Genomic DNA, 17871 nt, shown 5'->3' with positions numbered 1-17871 from the left:
GTTTCATGTGATGCCCACACTCATCTGTCATGAGAGGCTTAGGAGTGGCCATGACAAGGCACAGGTCTCAGCAGAGCTTCCAGATTAATACAGACAGGAAGAAAAAGCTTGGCAATCTATTTCTAAGAACAACCCAGTGAAAACCGTATGAATCACAAGAGTCTGGCCCCCGAGTAATCATGGGGTCCTACAGGATTGGGAAATGCTTCACTCCTTTATGACTGAAATGCTGTATGACTTGGAGGCTCCCTGAGTGACAGCTAACAGCAACATCCCATGAAGTCCTCAGAACAAAAACGTAGTAAAAACGGAAGCAACTTTGTCTGACTTCTTCTTGGAAAAAGCTCAAGTTTACTACACTCTGCGCATCTGTGTAGTAGGAAATGCCCTCAGAGTGTTCACTGGGGGATTATGAATGAAAATCTGTTGTCAAGGGCCTCTGTACAGTGCTAAATATGATTTTAAAGACTAAGGTGCACCTGATTCAAGTCGTGGCATTTTCAATGACTTTGTAGGCAACTGAAAGTTCAACCGTGAATAAGACTGACAGAAAAACCTATGGCTTTCTGTTGTGGTGTTGGTGAAGAGGAGCGAATCCCTCATGGACTGCCAGAATAACAAACAAGTCTGTCTTGGAGGAAGGGTAACCAGTACTCCTTGGAGGCAAGGCTGGAGATACACGTCTCACATATTTGGGCATGTTGTCCAGAGGGTGTCTTTGCAAAAAGGCATCATGTGGGGATAGGTAGAGAGTCAGAGAAAAAGACCTTCAACAAGATGGATTGATACTGCAAGCGTAACAATGAACTAGAACATGGCAGAGATTGTGAGGATGTTGCAGTTCAGGGCAAGGGCCTGAACAATTATTCACAGGGTCACTATGAATTGTAGTTGACCTGAAGGCCAACAACAACATGCAAATTCATCAGCACAAAAATCCAAGAATGATGGGGATCAATCAACTCCATGTGCCAAACATCATTCTAAGCTAAATTTAATTCTCAAGTGTTGTTACACATAGCGTGTGTAACACTGCTGGCCAGGATCATCAGAACTGTAAGATTATAGAGCAATCTCTTAAAATCAAGTTCATGGGACTCCTGGTCTGGAAGACTTGACCTTTCCACTCTAGAGATACCCTGACTTTAGAATACAAACCAAATGCATGCATTTCAGGGTGAGCACTGGTGTTAGCCCCAGCCATCTCCTATCTCAAACCCACATCTACTTACTTTCTGCCAAAGAAGGTTAACTTTCTGCTCACCTCAGATCCTGCGGCAGCACAATTGATGAGGTTGTTGTTGGGATTGGCCATCCAGAATGTGGACACAGCGCTAGGGGGAGGGAGGAAGAGACCAAAAGGCATCACACTCAGGGCCACCAGGTCTCCTGCTGCCCTGGAGGACACACACCAGACGCTTTAACATGGGTGGGAAAGCCTCAAACCAGAGACTTCAGAAATAATATCTTTCTTGATTGGAAACACAGTTTTCATGAAATTGTGCTGTATATGAGCGTTTAATGTATTCAGAGATTAAAATAGGGTTGGCCTTTCCAGTAGAAACACTTCAAAGGAGACGCCTGAGAGGGATTCTAAAACGAACATTAAGTCAAAAGAGCTCAGGGAGCAGTTAGTTCTAGGGCAAAGGAGTGGACTCTACAGGAATCGACCCCCTCTTACTCTCCCTATCCCTCCCCCCGCCAAGAAATGGATCCATAAGGTTGGGGCCTGCGTGTTTAGATTATGACAGCAGAGGGGGCAACCACAGCACCCCATCAAGAAGATACTGCATGACACCAGGAAACGTCCATTGCCGAGGACAGTGGTTCTCTTCAGATGAGAGCAATGCACAGGAGGTAAACCGAGAAGGGAGAAGACACATTTCTGCCTTTCCTCCCAGAAGTGGTGTGCAGGTGAAGGGCTAGGAGGGGGCTCAGAAGCTGACACTGAAGTGGAAAGATGAATGGAAAGGCGGTGTGAGTATGGCTCACACATTCACTCCCCCAGGCACAGGGCTGGGGTGCTGCATGGAGGGGAGGGAGGCACTCACTTGCAGTCCTGCCTGGGCTTGGGGATGTAGCCTGGATAGGAGTCTTCTGTAATCATCTTGCACATCTTGCTGTCACGGTCAGAAGGCAGGAGGGTCCCAGACTTGACAAGTAAACCAAGACAGTGGTCAAAGGTGTTGCGCTCCTCTGGTCCATCTTCTGTGAAGAAGCAGTGGCCCAAAGAGTGATAGCCCACAACGTCCTTGATCTGCAAGAGTCAAGACAGGGGGATGGTTCATCCAGTGTCTGACAAGTCATTAATTTACTCAAGGAGCCCTGGTGGTGCAGGCTTCAATAACTGGCTGCTAACTGAGAGGTCAGTGGTTCTGACCTACTAGCTACTCTGGGAGAAGGATGTGGCACTATCCTTCTAGAAAGTCTATGAGCTTGGAAATGCCATGGGGCAATACTGCTCTGTCCAGGAGGGTCATGATAAGTCAGAACTGACAGTAATGGTGTGTTCGTTTGGTCCACAAACACTTAAAAAGCACCAGTTATACACAGGCTCTATGTGGAGCACTGGGAGTTTGGAGGGTAATCTCTAGGTGTTGACGTCAGGGAAAGGGGAGCAGGGAGAGAGAGCAATGACTTCTTTTTTTAAAATTACAGTGAAAAAATTAACAATTTAGCAGCATTTGCATATGTAATTCAATGGCATGGATTGTTGTTGTTGTTGTTGTTAGGTGCCATCGAGTCGAGTACGACTCATAGCGACCCTATGAACAAAAGATCTGAACCTTGTTCTATCCTGTGCCATCCTCACACTTTCTGACACACAAGAGTCCACTGCAGCAGTCACCATGTCACCATGTCAAGCCACCTGGTCTCCTTCACCAGCATATGTCTTTCTCCAAGGAACAGCACCTCCTAGCAACATGTCCAAAGTATGTGAAGCGAAGCCTCATCATTCTTGCCTCCAAAGAGCACTCTGGCTGCACCCTCTCCAAGACATATCTGTTTTTTTCTCTTGGCCATCATGGGATGTTCAATACTCTTCTCCAACACCACAGCTCAAAGGCATCAATTCTTCTTCTGTCATTCCTATTCACTGTCCAGCTCTTAGGTGCACAGCAAGTAATTGGAAAGACTATGGCCTGAATCAGATGCACCTTAGTCCGGGATCTGACATCACTGCATTCTTCATATTGTGCAACTTGCCATCCTCATACTTCTGTGAACTACGCCACCATCACCATTATCAGCCATCCAGAACTCCTTCAGCATAGCTCTCTTCCTCCACCCCTGGTAACCTTTAATGAACTTTGGTCTCTACACGTGTCTATTCTAGATGTTTCATACAGTGAGATCATACATTTTCCCCCTTTGTGACGACAATGAGAGGATGAGGAGGAATGACTAATGGTGCTGAACATCTTTCCATGTGTGTGATCCCTTTGGTGAAGTGTCTCTGTAAGTCTTTTGTCTACACAAGTCTATGCACTTTAAAATGAACTGGGTTGCTTGTCTTTTTGTTATTACATGGTAAGACCCTTTCCTACAGTCTGTATGTTATACTTTTAACAGATACATGGCTCCCTGAAATTTTCTGCCAATATGTATAGAGTCTCTTTACTTTGTTGATAAAATCCTCTGATGCCCAAAATGACGCCATTTTTTAAATGAGACCCTATTTATTGGTTTTGGGGTTTGCTGCATGTGCTTTTGGGTGTTATACCTGGAGTGGTGATTTTCAAAAGTCTCGTCCAACTGACAATGTTATGGCCATGACTTCATGGATTAGGAGGGAGGAGGAGCAAAATATCAGATATGAGAGGGTTGGGTCCAAGAGGAGACCTGGACAGGAGACTCTGTGTGTCTTCCACGTGTGGGGACGTAGATAAGAGCACAGCTTCCCAGGACTCATCATGGAGAGATTACACAGAAGCAAAACCAGTGGGTGAGACTTCTGAGAGAACTTTACTCAGACGGGAGCATCTGAGCTGAACCACACAGCCTTTTCATTAAGGCTGGTCTGGATGTTTCTCATTGCGTCCTCACTTATGAATCTGAGTGGGCTTCTCGGCTCACGCTTAACATATGGGCTACACTGACAGCTCTTGGGCAGAGAACCAGGAAGAGGTGCAAACTCCAGCTCTTCAGGTTCCCCTGGGACTCACAGAGTCAATGCAGGAAGCAAGAAGATCACTGGAGTGAATAGTAAGGAACCTGAGATGTGCACCCAACTGGCACAGGGATCTTCGACAAGTATTCCACCATCTCTTCAGTTCACTTTTCTCCACAGGCTTTCTTCTGTGGTACCACTGGATGCATTTGAACCGCCAACCTCTAGGCTAGTTGTTGTTGCTGTTGTTATGTGTTGCTGAGTCAGAACTGACTCATAGTTCAGTGGGTTTTCAGACGTTGTAAATGGCACAGGAAGAGACAGCCCACCTTTCTCCTGCGGAGCAGCTGGTGGATTAAAACTATATCTTTGGGTTGATAGTGCATCAAATGCACTCCTTTCCCAATGCAACAATCAAAAATGGCCCCAGATATTAGCTGGTTAGGGGGCAGGGGACAAAGTCACTCCCTTTTGAGAAACACCGATCTGGGGTAAGCAGCCGCCATGTCCTCGAGTCTTCCCTGGGACAGTTTGTCTACACTTTAGCATCCTGAGAATCTTCCCAGGGAAGCATCTGAGAAAAAGGCCCCTCCATGTCGCAGCACTGGGCTGCCTCTGACATCTTTCAATCTTGCTTAAATCTTACAAAACCTTTCAATCATTTCCCTCCCCCGCCAGCCCCTAGAGGTAAAGAAAATCACTTCAGAGAAGTCCGATTTGCCCAATGTCACTCAACCCATATATTTAAACCAGGATTGGAACTTTAGTTCTCTCTCTGTGCCTATTTGCCCTACAATGTTTCCTGTTCAAGGAAAGCTCTCTGTTCCCTGGAATAGCCTCCCTCCCTTCTTTGGTTATGGTCAAGGGCGTCATCTGGACTCCTATTCAGACCCTCGATAAGCATTTCAGCCAAGACCAAGGCCATTTAATGGAGCTGCTCCCTTTTCCACTTGTGAGTTATGCAAGTTTGTTATAAATAGCCTGGAAAGACAAGCCTGGGAGGGGGAAAAAGTAAGAAATGTATGCTTCTTTAGCTGGCAGGTGATCAGGGATCGAGGCCAATGGCGGCACTTTACAGAAGGCACTGATGTCCGGAGAAGGCTCATGGGCCTTCCAGAGGGACACGCAGTAGCTCCACAGGGAAATTCTGTTCTGAGCCAGGCCTCCTATCTGCAGCCACAGCGCTTTTTCTGCCTCCCGCAGCCACTTGCCTGCTGTCTGGACCATACTTTGGATGGTCTTCTTTGAATGAGAATGAATGATGACAAAAGACATCAGCAGCTCCTAACGAGAAAGACGTGCCAGTCTGCTTTTGTCAGGATCTGTAGCCTTGAAGATTCTATGGGGCCAGTTCTACTCTGTCCTACGGATGGATCTGTATGAGTCAGACAACTTGGGTATTCAAGTTCTGGGTATTCGTGGGAACAGATGTCACTGAGACGTGAACACTTGACTGAAGTCTCTTCCCTTTCAGGGGCAGAACAGGGACTTAATTTTTAAGCTGTCTGATTCCATAACTTGAGTGCCAATGGACATCCAAAAATGAGGGGAGGGGTGGCGGTGGGGGACTCTCCTCCTGAATTATATTTCTTATTCCTCCTTGCAGCCCTCAGGCCTGTTTTTAATTGTTTTTGGTCAAACATTTATAGGTCATATAGCTCTTCTCTGTCCACTTGCCTTAGAGAAGAGGTAACTTGTGGTGGCTGTGAAGCTGAACACTGTGACACTGATGTGTCAAATGCGAGAATGATTACCCAGGGTGAACAGTGTTTGGTGGAGCTCCCTGATTAAAATAAGCTTGGAAGGAGGAGTGGCATCCACTTCCATAAACAGCTTACCTCTGGAAACCCTATGAACCTGGAGAGAGGATGAAAGTCACGCACGCAAGTGTGGAGGACTTGCGTTCATAGGGTCACTAAGAGTCACCTACGACTCAAAGGCACTTAACAACAACAACATTCCTCCTTAGAGATAAAGTGGGTAAGGAATCTAGGTCAAAAGAGAAGCATTAGAAGGGAGAAGGAAGGAATAGATTGGGAAGAGTACATAAGGACAAATCTTGACTCAACTTCAAATGACTAGGGGACTTCTGAAAGTCCCTTCCAGTTCTCAGAGGCTACAACTGGTCCTTGTTAGAGCCTTTCCAAAGGCTGTAGTTGCATAGTTTGTAGCCTAAGTAATCCAAAAGGTCACAGTCACACTTCTCCAGTGGTTCAGTTCCTCTAGTGGCTCGAAGGGAGAGAGCTGGGCAGTCTCCTCCCATTAAGATGGACAGCCACCGAAGGCCAACAGAGGGTCATTGTGAGTCAAACTGACTTGATGGCAGAGAGTTTCAATTTGAGAACACTTCTGAGGATTAAATATGGAAGCAGTTTTAGGCAGACAGACATTGACATGGTGACTGCAGCACTGGACTTGAGTGGATCAGAGATGATAAAGATGGCACGGGATTCAGGTCTGTGGTTCACAGGGTCGCTACGAGTTATATTAGACTCAAAGGCACCTAACAACAACAACAACAACAACAACTAGGTTCCTATGCATGCTAGCCAGAATAAAGCGTTTCCTCCTTTGTTCTTCTAGCCCTCTTCCCTGTTAATGGTTAGAATTCACTGGTCACCTCAGTTTTAATGATACCAGCATCTAGTTATATAGGTAGAGAGGCAGAAGGCACCCGTGAGTGAAGGGCTGTGAGGGATGTTGCAGAATCAGCTTAGGGTAAGGCACCTCTCAGCTCTGAGCAACGAGAAACCCTCTCTCTCTTGAACCAGTGATGGCCCACAACCACCCCTTCTGATGTTGGCGGGAAGAGCCAGAGCAAAGGCGTCCACGATGCTCTTCGAGTGGCCTACGATAATTTTCCTGTCAGAATAGCATCTTTGTCTGTACTTGGCCTCCCTTCATCTTTCCAGCTAAAAACATCTTTCCAAACATAGTCAGCGCTGGTAAGCCCTTCAGGCCCACAGGAAGGAAGCAGATGTAAAATTCCAACAAGGCGAACCCAGTGCTCGTGAAGATGTTTCAGAAGATGGAATTCTCCACACAGTGCCCCACCCTGCCCCGCCCCCAGGACAGGGCATTTACAAGGTGAAATTTCAGCCCGTAAAAAGCGCAGGTGCCAGCTTGTCTCTGGCTCAGCAGGTTGGAGGCCCACACTTCTTCTGGATTATAAATCAAGATAATTTTGTTTCACCTTAGAAAGGTCAAGGGCCTCAGCTGACTTGGTTGGAAAGCCTACTAGCCACCAAGATAAGGCCACAGCTGGCTCTGTGGTCAAGCCAGTGCCAAGGGGCCTGGATGGGTTGGTTTCCAAAGGACACCCAGAGGGATAAAGGGTGCCCCCTCCTAAACCAGCATCCAGGATCCCATGAGGCCAGAAGGGAGAAAGGTCTTGGTATGTAGTGTGGCAAGGGTTTCTGGTTCCAAGAGACTGTCTAAAGTTCTGGCTTCAGGACTCTGGTTCAGCTATGAGTGTAAATGACCCAGCTAAATAAACAACCATACGAGATGCAATAAAATTAATTCCAACTCATGTCAACTCCTTGTGTCACAGAATAGAGTGCTCCAGTGGAGACAAACAAAGTAGTTTGAGTAGCTGGAGTTAGCTAGCAGGGCCTTCTTCTGCGATGCCCAAAATAAAATTTATAGAAAATGCTTAGTTCATTTAAAGGAGGATTAATTTCATGTAAAATGCATCTGAAAGTTGGACAACAAATAAGGATGGCAGAAGAATGGACGCCCCTGAATGTGGTGTTGGGAAAGGGTTCTGAGTATCCCCCAGACTGCTAAAAGAACAAACAAGTCTCTCTTGGAGGAAGTGCAGCCATGGCGCTCCTTAGAGGCAAGGATGGTGGAACTTTGTGTTGCATACTTTGGGCATGTGATGAGGATGAAGAGTCCTTGGGAAAAAAGATATGTTTGGAAAGAGGAACACCTTCAACGAGATGGAGTGACACAGTTACTTTAACAATGATCTCAAGTGTATCAGAGATGGTGAGGGAGGTCCAAGGTTGGGCAAAGTTCAGATGTGTTGTTCACAGGGAAAGACTTCAGAGTCAGCAGAATGGTATCTGATAACCACAACAAAGAGGCTGAAGGCAGACCTCTGACCCATGGGCCTGTCTGTCAATAAGAGCGCTTCTCCCAGCAGCACTTGCTCTGAAGGAACCAGTCTAGATAGAGGAAATGGAGCGTCACTGCCACCCGTCCCCGACTCCCATCAATAGGGCAGATGTCACAACACACACACCTGCCCTCATCCCTCCTTTGTGCACTGAGAAGACTGGTCACGCCACAAATACGGAACATTTCCCATCACACTGCTGTGAAGTAGTAGGTGCTGGATTTACAGTGACCCCAGCAAACTAAATCCTCACCTAGCTTAGTCACTCCTGCCCTTTAGGGAGTGGGCGATACTCTTTTTGGGAGGTCTCCAAACATGGGTGCGTCAGCATGGGTCTAAATTGTCAGCTAAGGATGGTTCAATCCCAGTGGCTCTAGGTAAGTGTCTAGACCTACACACCTGTGGATCACTACCATCTCTGGAAAGGCCATGAGTGGAATGGTAGGGCAGGGGATGTGGAAACGAGAGAGCTGAAAGTCTTTGTCTCTGGGCATGGAAGAACTTACCAAGAGGCCATTGGAGCCGTGGACGGTGACACAGCGAGAGAACGTGTGGTGGATGGAGAGCTCTTTCACGTATGTGGGCGGGTCATAGCCTCCCTTTTCATCCACGTCACCTGCCAGGTGGAAGTGAATCGGGTACTGTCCTATCAGCTGCTGTCCCATGTGCTTCAGCTCCACACCCTCCAGGTGCGCTGCCTTAAACCCCAGTGCAAACTGGGAGAAGAGAGATGACAGTCAGGAGTCTGGGAGCGGCTTTACATTCCAAGATGCCAGAGGTGTTGTCACCAAAGCCCTTCATTAATCCCCCACCCCTGTTCCTAGTGAATTAAAGGCATTTTCTCTGTTCTTCTAAGTAAGAACCTGGTTCTTCTTATACCAAAGGATGCAAGCAAGGTGCTACTAATGACAGATAATAATTTTAAACTGAGAGCTCTGGATGATCTGTGGAACAGCTGATGGATGTTTGCTTCAAACCTCATTCCCTGCCTCCTAAAACACTGCATCTTGTGAGGAAAGGTTAATCCTGAGCTAACATGGGAGGAATCTGGCAGGAGTACACCCTCAGAGGGTTGGGGAATCCAGGTTTGGCTAGACCACTGGACAGGAGTCACTGTCCATCATCTGAGGATCTCTCCTGGGGGAGCAGAGGTCGACACTGAGCCCAGGCCTATGGCGTGTAGCATGGTGGGCTGGGGCCTTGCTCATTAGGCAGACGCACACTCACTCCACAGCACACCTGGGATCATTCCTAGCTTGCTCCAGGGGACCACTTCACAACACAGACCATCCACGTTCCAGCGACTCAGCACAAAACACAATCTGAAAAAGAGTCTCAAGACTCCGGCTCAGTCCACTTCTACCAGGAAAGGATGGTCTTAGGTGCATGTGAATCACTCCTTTCTGAAGGAAGCATCCATTGGCATGCCAAGCCCAGTACTGGCTGCTCTCGGGAGTGATGGTGAGGAGGATTTTCAGGCCTTGTTTGAGTTTCATGAGAACGAGTGCTGTGACCAGTCAGGAAACACTCCCAAGAACCGGGAAGAGGGTCACAAGAGTGCGCATACTCCATGTCTGCTATTCCTGTTCATCTCTCTAAGTAGGTTCTCAACTAAGGGCACCCTCTTCCCCCAGGAAATGACCAGAAATATCTAGAAATGTTTCTGGTGGTTCCAATGACTGGGGGACATTACCAGGATTAAATAAGCAGGGGTCAGGACGCTAAAAAATCCTGTAATAACAGCCTGCAATGGAAAACATAACCCACCTAAAATGCCAATAAGGCCTCTCTTGTAAAATTCGGTAAGTTTCACTCCATTAGCCTCTTTAGTTAAAGAAAATAATAATATTCTAAGCTGAAATCACACGCTCTTTGCTTTGAAAGAGTCGTCTTCCCAGAACTGCAATGTAACCTTAGGTTATCGACTTTGATCTTGAGTCAATGAACACAATGGCCACATGAAGAACCTTAGAGTGCCTTATGCATTCACTATGTCAGAGAGAGGCACTTCATACAGAAATGCAAAAGAAAGTCCTTTCATGACAACGGAAGGCTCACACACAGACAGAAGCAATCTCAGAGGTTTAAACAGGGATGGGAAGGGAGGGCGAGGGGAGTAAAAATTACTAAGTAGATAAAAGGAAAAAGAAAAGGAAAACACAGTAAGGAATTGACATTGCACTTAATTTCAATGTGATAAGAAATTGTAATTCATTAGTCACATTAATCAATGATAATTATGTTATAAAACAGTATTTTAGTGCATGATTATATTAAAAACCAAACTGTTTTTAAACTTTCACTCAAATTGGGAAAAAAGGAAAAGAAAAGAAGAAAAGAAATTCTTATGTGAGCTTAATACTAGGAAAGACTGAACCACATTTAACTAGTATCATTTTTCTTCATTTTGTAGAATTCTGCAGGCCATTATGCCAGTCTTTTCCTTTAATTTAAAGTGAGAACTTTTAGTTCCTCTCTCTCTGCTTATTGTCTTAATGGATGGATTGGACATGTGATTTTTTTGCGAGTTAAACGCTTGTGCTTTTACGATGGGATTAGGGCTCAGTTATAAAGGAAAAGAAAGAAATGGCTCATACTGAAAAGCATGAAAGCGCAGAGTGGCCTGGGAATGTAGAGCTGTTCTCAAGTTGGCTCTATCAACACTTCTAGCATCCCCCACCATTGACTGACACGTGAATCCATGAGGCAGTAGACAGCAACTAAATTTTCTCCAATACCCAGAAGGTGACTACTTCTCTTGGTAAAGAAATCCCACCTCCTTCGTCCTCCCAATCCCTATCAAGAATCCCACCCACCAGCTGGTATCAAGGGGTCTTTCTACTTGGGTTGGAGCCCATGCACTGTCTAATCTCCCCTTGCCATGGGTTGATAGCCTCCGCCAGGCAGAGTCATACCTTGATGTGGCCTCCAAAGGTGTCAAAGTCAAAGAAGTTGCAGATGTGGTTGCTGTAGGGGTAGCATTCCTCTTCCATCTCCCCCATCACCACGATGTTCCGGGTCAGGAGCCCGACCTCAGCTCGCATGTCCACACCATCGATCTCCTCTCCGATGTGCATGTACAGGGGTTTCCCTGGGGCAGAAAGCAGGGAGGATGAGGGAATAATGGGTAAGGTGTATCCACTAAGAGTCCTTGGCTGGTGAAGATGGACCATGTATTCGGTCGCTAATGAATGATTAGAGGTTTATGTTTACCCAGAGGTGCCTCAGAAGAAAGGCCTGGCAATCTATGGAAAAATCAGCCACTGAAAATCCTATGGAGCACAGTTCTTCACTGGCAGACATGGGCTTTCCATGAGTCTGTGGTGTGTGTTCGTGGGCCCACTGGTCTCTGGGCTCTCCTCAGGGGCTTTAACAGAAGCTGCTTATTTGGATCATGCCTTGCACTCATGGTGGTCTTGCATCCCACTTTATAGAAGAATAAAGACCAAGGATTTCTTTCCCTTAAAAGCATTCGTTTGAATATAGGGCCAGGACTTGCAGCCATGTGTGTCTAGGTCTGATGTCCAGGACAGTGTCTGCTGATTGTCTTCACTTTATTCTCTCTCCTGTTTTCAGGACTAGAATCTCCTGAGTTTTAGGCAGGAGAATCCAAAGCTCTATGCAAAGTCTAGGCTGCAACTTTCCCCTTCCACTTTCATCTTCCTCCATCTGTGCAGAAAGTCGGGCTGTATATACAGGATTGTATAACAATGAAAGAATTTTTCTTTTACTTTTCAAAGAGAAGAGCAAACTGGGGCAGTAGTGGGGGTTGGGCAGAGAGAAAAGTGCCACAGTAAATAAATCCAAAGTTTCAGTAAACTTTCATTAAAATGAATTTAAAAAAAAAGAAATATACAGGGTGTCAGGAGTTCCAACTTTGGAGTTGTCTTTGATTTACAGGCACAAATTCTGCCTCTGTAACCACCTCCAATGCTTTCCTGGGATGGAGACTGCTGAGCTGGCTGGTGGCTGCTTTCTCTTCCATTTGAGGATGCAATTACAGAGAGAAACAATCCCCGTCCGAACCACACCACCTATGTACACCACTTGACTTTCACATTTGATCTTGGCTTAAGCCATGGAAGCCCCAGCCTCGATCCAGAGCCCCACCAGGGCCCACAGACAAAGGCTGCAGTTATAATTAGCCCTAGAGCATCACTCACTGGGTGTGACCTTGCGCTGACCTCTCTTCTCCAGGAAGAGCTGGCTCCCCGGCTCACCCCGTCACCTGGCACATGACCTGTGAGTCTGCAGTTCCCACAGATGTTTACTGTTTGGGAATTCTGCAGACTCAGTGGGACGGTGGATTCTTGGAAGCATCTCAGTTTAACAGAAGTCCACCGCTCACTTGTCAGTTTGTCTTACCATGGTGACGTGACTTACGTATTGCTGTGATGCTGGGAATCTATGAAAACAGCGGGGTCAAATGCCACCAATAGGGCCAAGCAAATACCACCAGGTCACTCGTGGTGAGCAGGCTTCATCAGAACCTCTAACCTCAGAAACACTAGGAAGAAAAACCTGGGGATGGAGTTCTAAAAATTAGCTAATGAAATCCTTACAGATCACAGCAGAACATTGCCCAAATCATCAGGTGACACACAGGGCTAGAACAGAACAACAGCCTGCCTGGTGAAGAGGGAGGCTAACGAGAGTCCTGGAGACCCTCAGCAAGATGGGCCATGCCAGTGACCACAACGGCGACTCAGGACGCAGCGGTATTTTCTTGGATGTCTGTGAGATAGAACTGAAAGTGTACTGGTGGTGTACTTCACAGAGCTCTATATTGTTAAACCAAAGGCTATGTCTCTTTGACCATTCAAATCCACGAGGGGTTCTACAGGAGAAAGAAAGGCAGTCTCCTCCTGGACAATGTGCAGCCTTAGAAACACAGCGGAGGGGCAGTGAGAATGCAGTTCCCACTCTACGGCAATGAACTTGGATGAATTATCAACAACAGCAGTTCAAGATAAAAAATTAATGGGTGGCAAGTCCACCTTCTTTGGAGTCCCTATGGTAAAGAGTTTCTCTGTTAACTCAAAGGCATGCAGTTCAAATTCACCAACTGCTTTTCAGGAGAAAGATGGGCAGTCTCCTCCCATGTGGTTTACTGCCTCTGAAAGCCCACTGGAGGGTCAGCTGTGGGTCGGATCCGACTTGGCGGGACACAGCAACCACAACATGTTTGTTATGGCTGCTATAACAAACAATCACAAAGTCAGTGGCTTCAGTCAATAAAGATTTACTCTCTCACAGGTCTGGAAGTCAGAAGTCTAAAAGGTTCGACTGGGCTAAAGTCACAGTGTCATCAGGCCTGGCTGGTTTGGGCAGCTCTGGAGGAGATTCCTGGCTCAGGCAGGAGTTGTGGGTCCCTGAGCACACAAGGTCCGGGGACCTTGGATTCTTCCTCTATAAAACAGGAATGGTAATATTATAAAAGGTGGGTGGTTCGAATCTGCCAGTTGTTCCAAGGAAGGTGTGCGTGTGTTTCTGTAAAGATTTGCTCCTTTGGAAACCCTCTGGGGCAGTTCCAGCCTGGGTCACTATGAGCTGGAATTGACTTGACTGGGCTGCTGACCAGAAGGTTGGTGGATGGACCCACCAGCTATTCCAGGGGAGAAAGATGCAAATCAAATTTACATAAGCCTTGATAGCCCTGGAAAGGCTCTCCTCTGTCCTACAGGGTCCCTATGAGTTGAAATTGACTCAACCACCATGGACTTTGGCTTTTGGGAATTAAACGAGCTAATTCCATGAACTTTGGGAACAGCACCTAGCATACAACAGCACACAGCAGGTGGCCGGGCTCCTACAGCTGTCTCTCATCCTCATGCCAGGCCTGGAACCTGGGCCCTAACCACTGACTCCGTGCCTATGATGCAGAGTTGGAAGGAAGGAGGCAGCCTCCTGTTCTCCATGGGAAAAACTGGCCAGCACGCAGGAGAGACTGTGAGGTAGATGGGGGAACTGTGTTTATCAGACTTCTAGAAGCTGACTACATGTAAGTCCAACAGAGAGCTGCAAAAGTTATTCCCCAGCTCCAAAGCCCCCTATCAGGGCCTTTCAACAAAACCTCACCAGCGCTGTCCCCACCGGCAGCCAACTTATCTGTCCTGAGGCCACATTCACAGGCCACTCCCTGACTGTCATCCCAGGGAAGGCCAATGACCCTGATTTCTCAGCACCCACCCCTTCTGCTGAGTTCTCCCAACGTTTCCATCCACTCCCTCCTCCAGCACTGATACATGAAGGACAATGAGAGAAAAGTAGGTTTGGCTGGGCCTCATCTTTCACAAATGATCCAGAAGAATCCTGGGAAAGGGACAGGAGGGACCTGAGAACAGACGGGCTTTCTTCTGACCCACAAAAAGGCCACACTTTTTCTAGTGTCCACTCTGTAGGGGCCCTGGTTCCACAAGCCACAGCCCTCTCCATGTGGCAGGCTCAACACCAGGCCCCTTTGGGTAAAGAGAAGCATAGACAATAAGGATTCTCCAGTGAGGTAAATAAATACCTATACCTACAGTTCTCATGCATCTCATGAGCAGCCTTTACCCATATGTCAACAAAGGACCTTGTGGATTAAGACAGACAAAGAAGAAAGGCCTGGCAATAACTTTGGAATGACAAGCTTATCTCTTAAAACTCTCTAGCCTGTGACTGGTCTGAGAAATGGCGCAGAACTGGGCAGTGTTTGGTTCCACTATGTGTGGGTGAGGCGAAGGCTGATAGGACATCAGCTGACAACAACAACAACAACAACAACTTGCATCTCAGACTGAGCAGGACCCAGTGAGTCTGAGGTTCAGGAGGGAGGGCTTGTCTTTTGCAGGCCATCAGCAGTACAAGCACAAGCCAGAAGTCTGGCCAGAGGGTCTGTCTCAAGGGGCCGAATTCAATCACAGAGCACCAATGGCCCCTGTGGTCATCCTGGACTGAGATGCAGAAACGGGCCAGAGTGGAAAAATGACGAAAGGCCATATGTAACTGCGGAGCTACACAGTTCAGAATTTCCATGCTGGCTCTGAAACTTGTGGGCTCTACACCAGCCCCGGCCCCTCGAGCGTTCTGTAATGACGGACAACGTGGCAGCCACTAGTCATCTGCCGCTGTTGAACACTTACAACTATCTAATGGAAATGAATTTTTAACTTCACTCCAGTTTCATAACAGTCACATTTACATAGACACTTTTGGCTATCGCATTAGAAAAGCACAGTATTAGATATTTCCTTTTTATGCACTTTGGTTTGCTCATTTGGGTCATGGAGAAGAAGGAATGCTGGGTCTATGAAGACAGCTCATTATGGAACATCCAATATTTGCTAATAACTTAGAGCAGTCATTTTTACAGATGCAGTAGGTGATTATAGATAAAGCAGAAAGGTGGGAATGGAAACATCTAAAAAGTGAGGGGCTTCTTAACACTGACTGGAGGTGTTGGGGATCACAGCCTGACTGGCAATCATTGAGAGAATATTTTAGATGAATTTCCTATTTTCATTACTTTGCTACCATTTGTTTTTTGTAGGAAAACCTTTAGAAGTGAGACAAAGCCTGCTGACTCTGAAGAGGCTGTGTCCCTCTCAGAAGTCAGTTTAGATAGGAAACCCTAAGGTAAGTGGGTTTAGGGGGCAAAGTGAGGGAAAAGAAGGAAGGAAAGTGGAGGGTGGAGTGGGGGCTTTGCCTGATATTTTGGGGAGGAGCAAAGGGCCAGAGACTGTGTTTAGGGCTCAGGAGGAGACATGAAAGCCTTCCTATGTAAACACACACACACACACACACACCCTATTGCTGTAGAGTTGACTCTGTCTCATGGAAACTCCCAGGCTTCAGAGTACAGCTGCATTCCACAGGGTTGTACAGGGTTTTCATGGCAGTGACTTTTCAGAAGGTCACTAGGCCTCTTTTCAGAGGTGTCCCTGGGGAAATGTTTCCTGCCAACCTTCTGGGTACCAACCAAGTGCCCAAGTGCTTCACTGTTTGCACAACCCAGGGTTATTCTGACACGCCCACCAGAAACCCCTGTTTCACACGGGCTCTAACGCTCTGTACAAAGGAAAGAGCACGATCCACTCTGCGTGTAGTCACTTTCAGGTGGTCACAGGCACACTGGGGTGAAGGCAGTGAGGAGGCGGGCCCAGGCAACACTGAACCTGGATTCAGAGGCTCCTGAGGGGGATTCAGCATCTTTTCCACATGAGTCCAGGTGAAGGGAGCTCAATTCATGTGTGACCAGCCTCCTGAGGCCCCTGGAAGTAGCTGGACCAGTTCTTGTGGCCAAAGCACACAGCTGGGTGGGGCAGACATGCTCCGACATCACACAAGTCCTTCATCATGAAGCAGCCCTTGATATCTCATGGTTTGATGCTCCACCAGCACCTGTTCCTTGTGGAGTCTCTTCTAGACTCAAAGTGCCCAACAGGAAGGTGCAGTAGAGAGGACTAAAGACCCAGAATGGCTCTCACAAGAAGACTTGGACCTTTTCATCCTCCCTGATGGCCTCATGTGCCACCTCAGAGCCTCACATTGTGCAGTGACATCAGCTCACACGGTCTGAATCCTGTCAAGAGTCCAGAGGAAACCTGGCATTCCAGAAGGCTATGTCCCTGGGAGACACTGAAGCTAGCTGGCGGAGACCCTAAGTTCATTGTTGTTGTTGTTAGGTGCCACTGAACCAACTACGACTTCTGGGGACCTCATACACAACAGATCTGTTCCCTGGCCTGTCCTCAGCATCTCCAATACACTCAACCCTTTGCTGCGGTCACTGTCTCAGTCCATCTTGTTGAAGGTCTTCCTCTCTTTCACTGATCCTCCACCTTGCTGAGCATGCTGTCACTTTCCCCAAGGACTGGGCCCTCCTAATAACATACTCAAAGTATGTGAGATGGAGTTTCCTCATCTTTGCCTCCAAAAATCAGCTGGCTGCAGTCCCACCGAGATATATCTGGCAGTCCACAGGATATTCAGAACGCTTCTCCAATACTAGAATACTAGAACTCAAAGGGATTGAACTATTTTCTCTTGGCGCCTCCTGTAGGTGTCGATGGAGGAAGCCTTTCCTTGCCAGGGAAATTCAATGGATGTTTGCTCTTTGTGACTCTGTGTGCCTCCAGGACATAGCCCCAGTACTGAGGTTGGACTCTTTCTCCCTCCAGCCCTGTGGGCTCTCACATCCTCCACTGTAACCCTTCTGGACCTCTTCCTGGTGGACCACTCCAGGCTTCTCCCGGTGAAGGGGTCTTTGCACACATTCTTCCTCTCTGGCAGCACTCCTATTCCCGACAACTTCAACTCCTCCAAATTCCACTCAGTCATTCATTTCTCTGGGATACTTCCACGCCTGCTCTGACTTGACCTATCTCCCTTTTTCTACGCCCCCACCATCACCATATTTCTCCCTCAGAATAGTTATTACAACTGGAATGCTATGTGTATTGAGGCATTCTACTGATAACCTAAAGGTTAGTGGTTGAAACCCATCTAGTGGCTCCTTGGGAGAAAAACTTGGGAATTTGTTTACAGTAAAGTTCATAGCCTTGAAAACCTCATGGAGGTGCAATGATTAATTACTCAGTTGCTAACTAGTTTGAATTCATCAGCCTCTCCAAGGGGAAACGACGGTGATAATCTG

The 17871-nt window shown here is 47.2% G+C and overlaps 1 protein-coding gene across 1 annotated transcript in view; it reads right to left on the bottom strand.

Annotated features, from left to right (window-relative positions):
- CEMIP (cell migration inducing protein, hyaluronan binding) overlaps positions 1–17871 on the bottom strand; it is a 79453-nt gene that overhangs the window by 30614 nt on the left and 30968 nt on the right. Inside the window, exons 11-14 of the mRNA XM_006885195.1 lie at positions 11150–11325; positions 8741–8950; positions 2052–2257; positions 1265–1334 (exon numbers count right to left, since the gene is read on the bottom strand). Coding sequence (XP_006885257.1) covers positions 1265–1334; positions 2052–2257; positions 8741–8950; positions 11150–11325 — 662 coding nt within the window. The remainder of the gene's footprint in view (positions 1–1264; positions 1335–2051; positions 2258–8740; positions 8951–11149; positions 11326–17871) is intronic.

Source organism: Elephantulus edwardii, unplaced genomic scaffold, assembly GCF_000299155.1.
Source record: "Elephantulus edwardii isolate Elephantulus edwardi_28Jun2011 unplaced genomic scaffold, EleEdw1.0 scaffold00041, whole genome shotgun sequence".
NCBI lineage: Eukaryota > Metazoa > Chordata > Mammalia > Macroscelidea > Macroscelididae > Elephantulus > Elephantulus edwardii.
The sequence above is the reverse complement of the archived record's forward strand: the minus strand, read 5'-3'. Positions and strand labels throughout refer to the sequence as shown.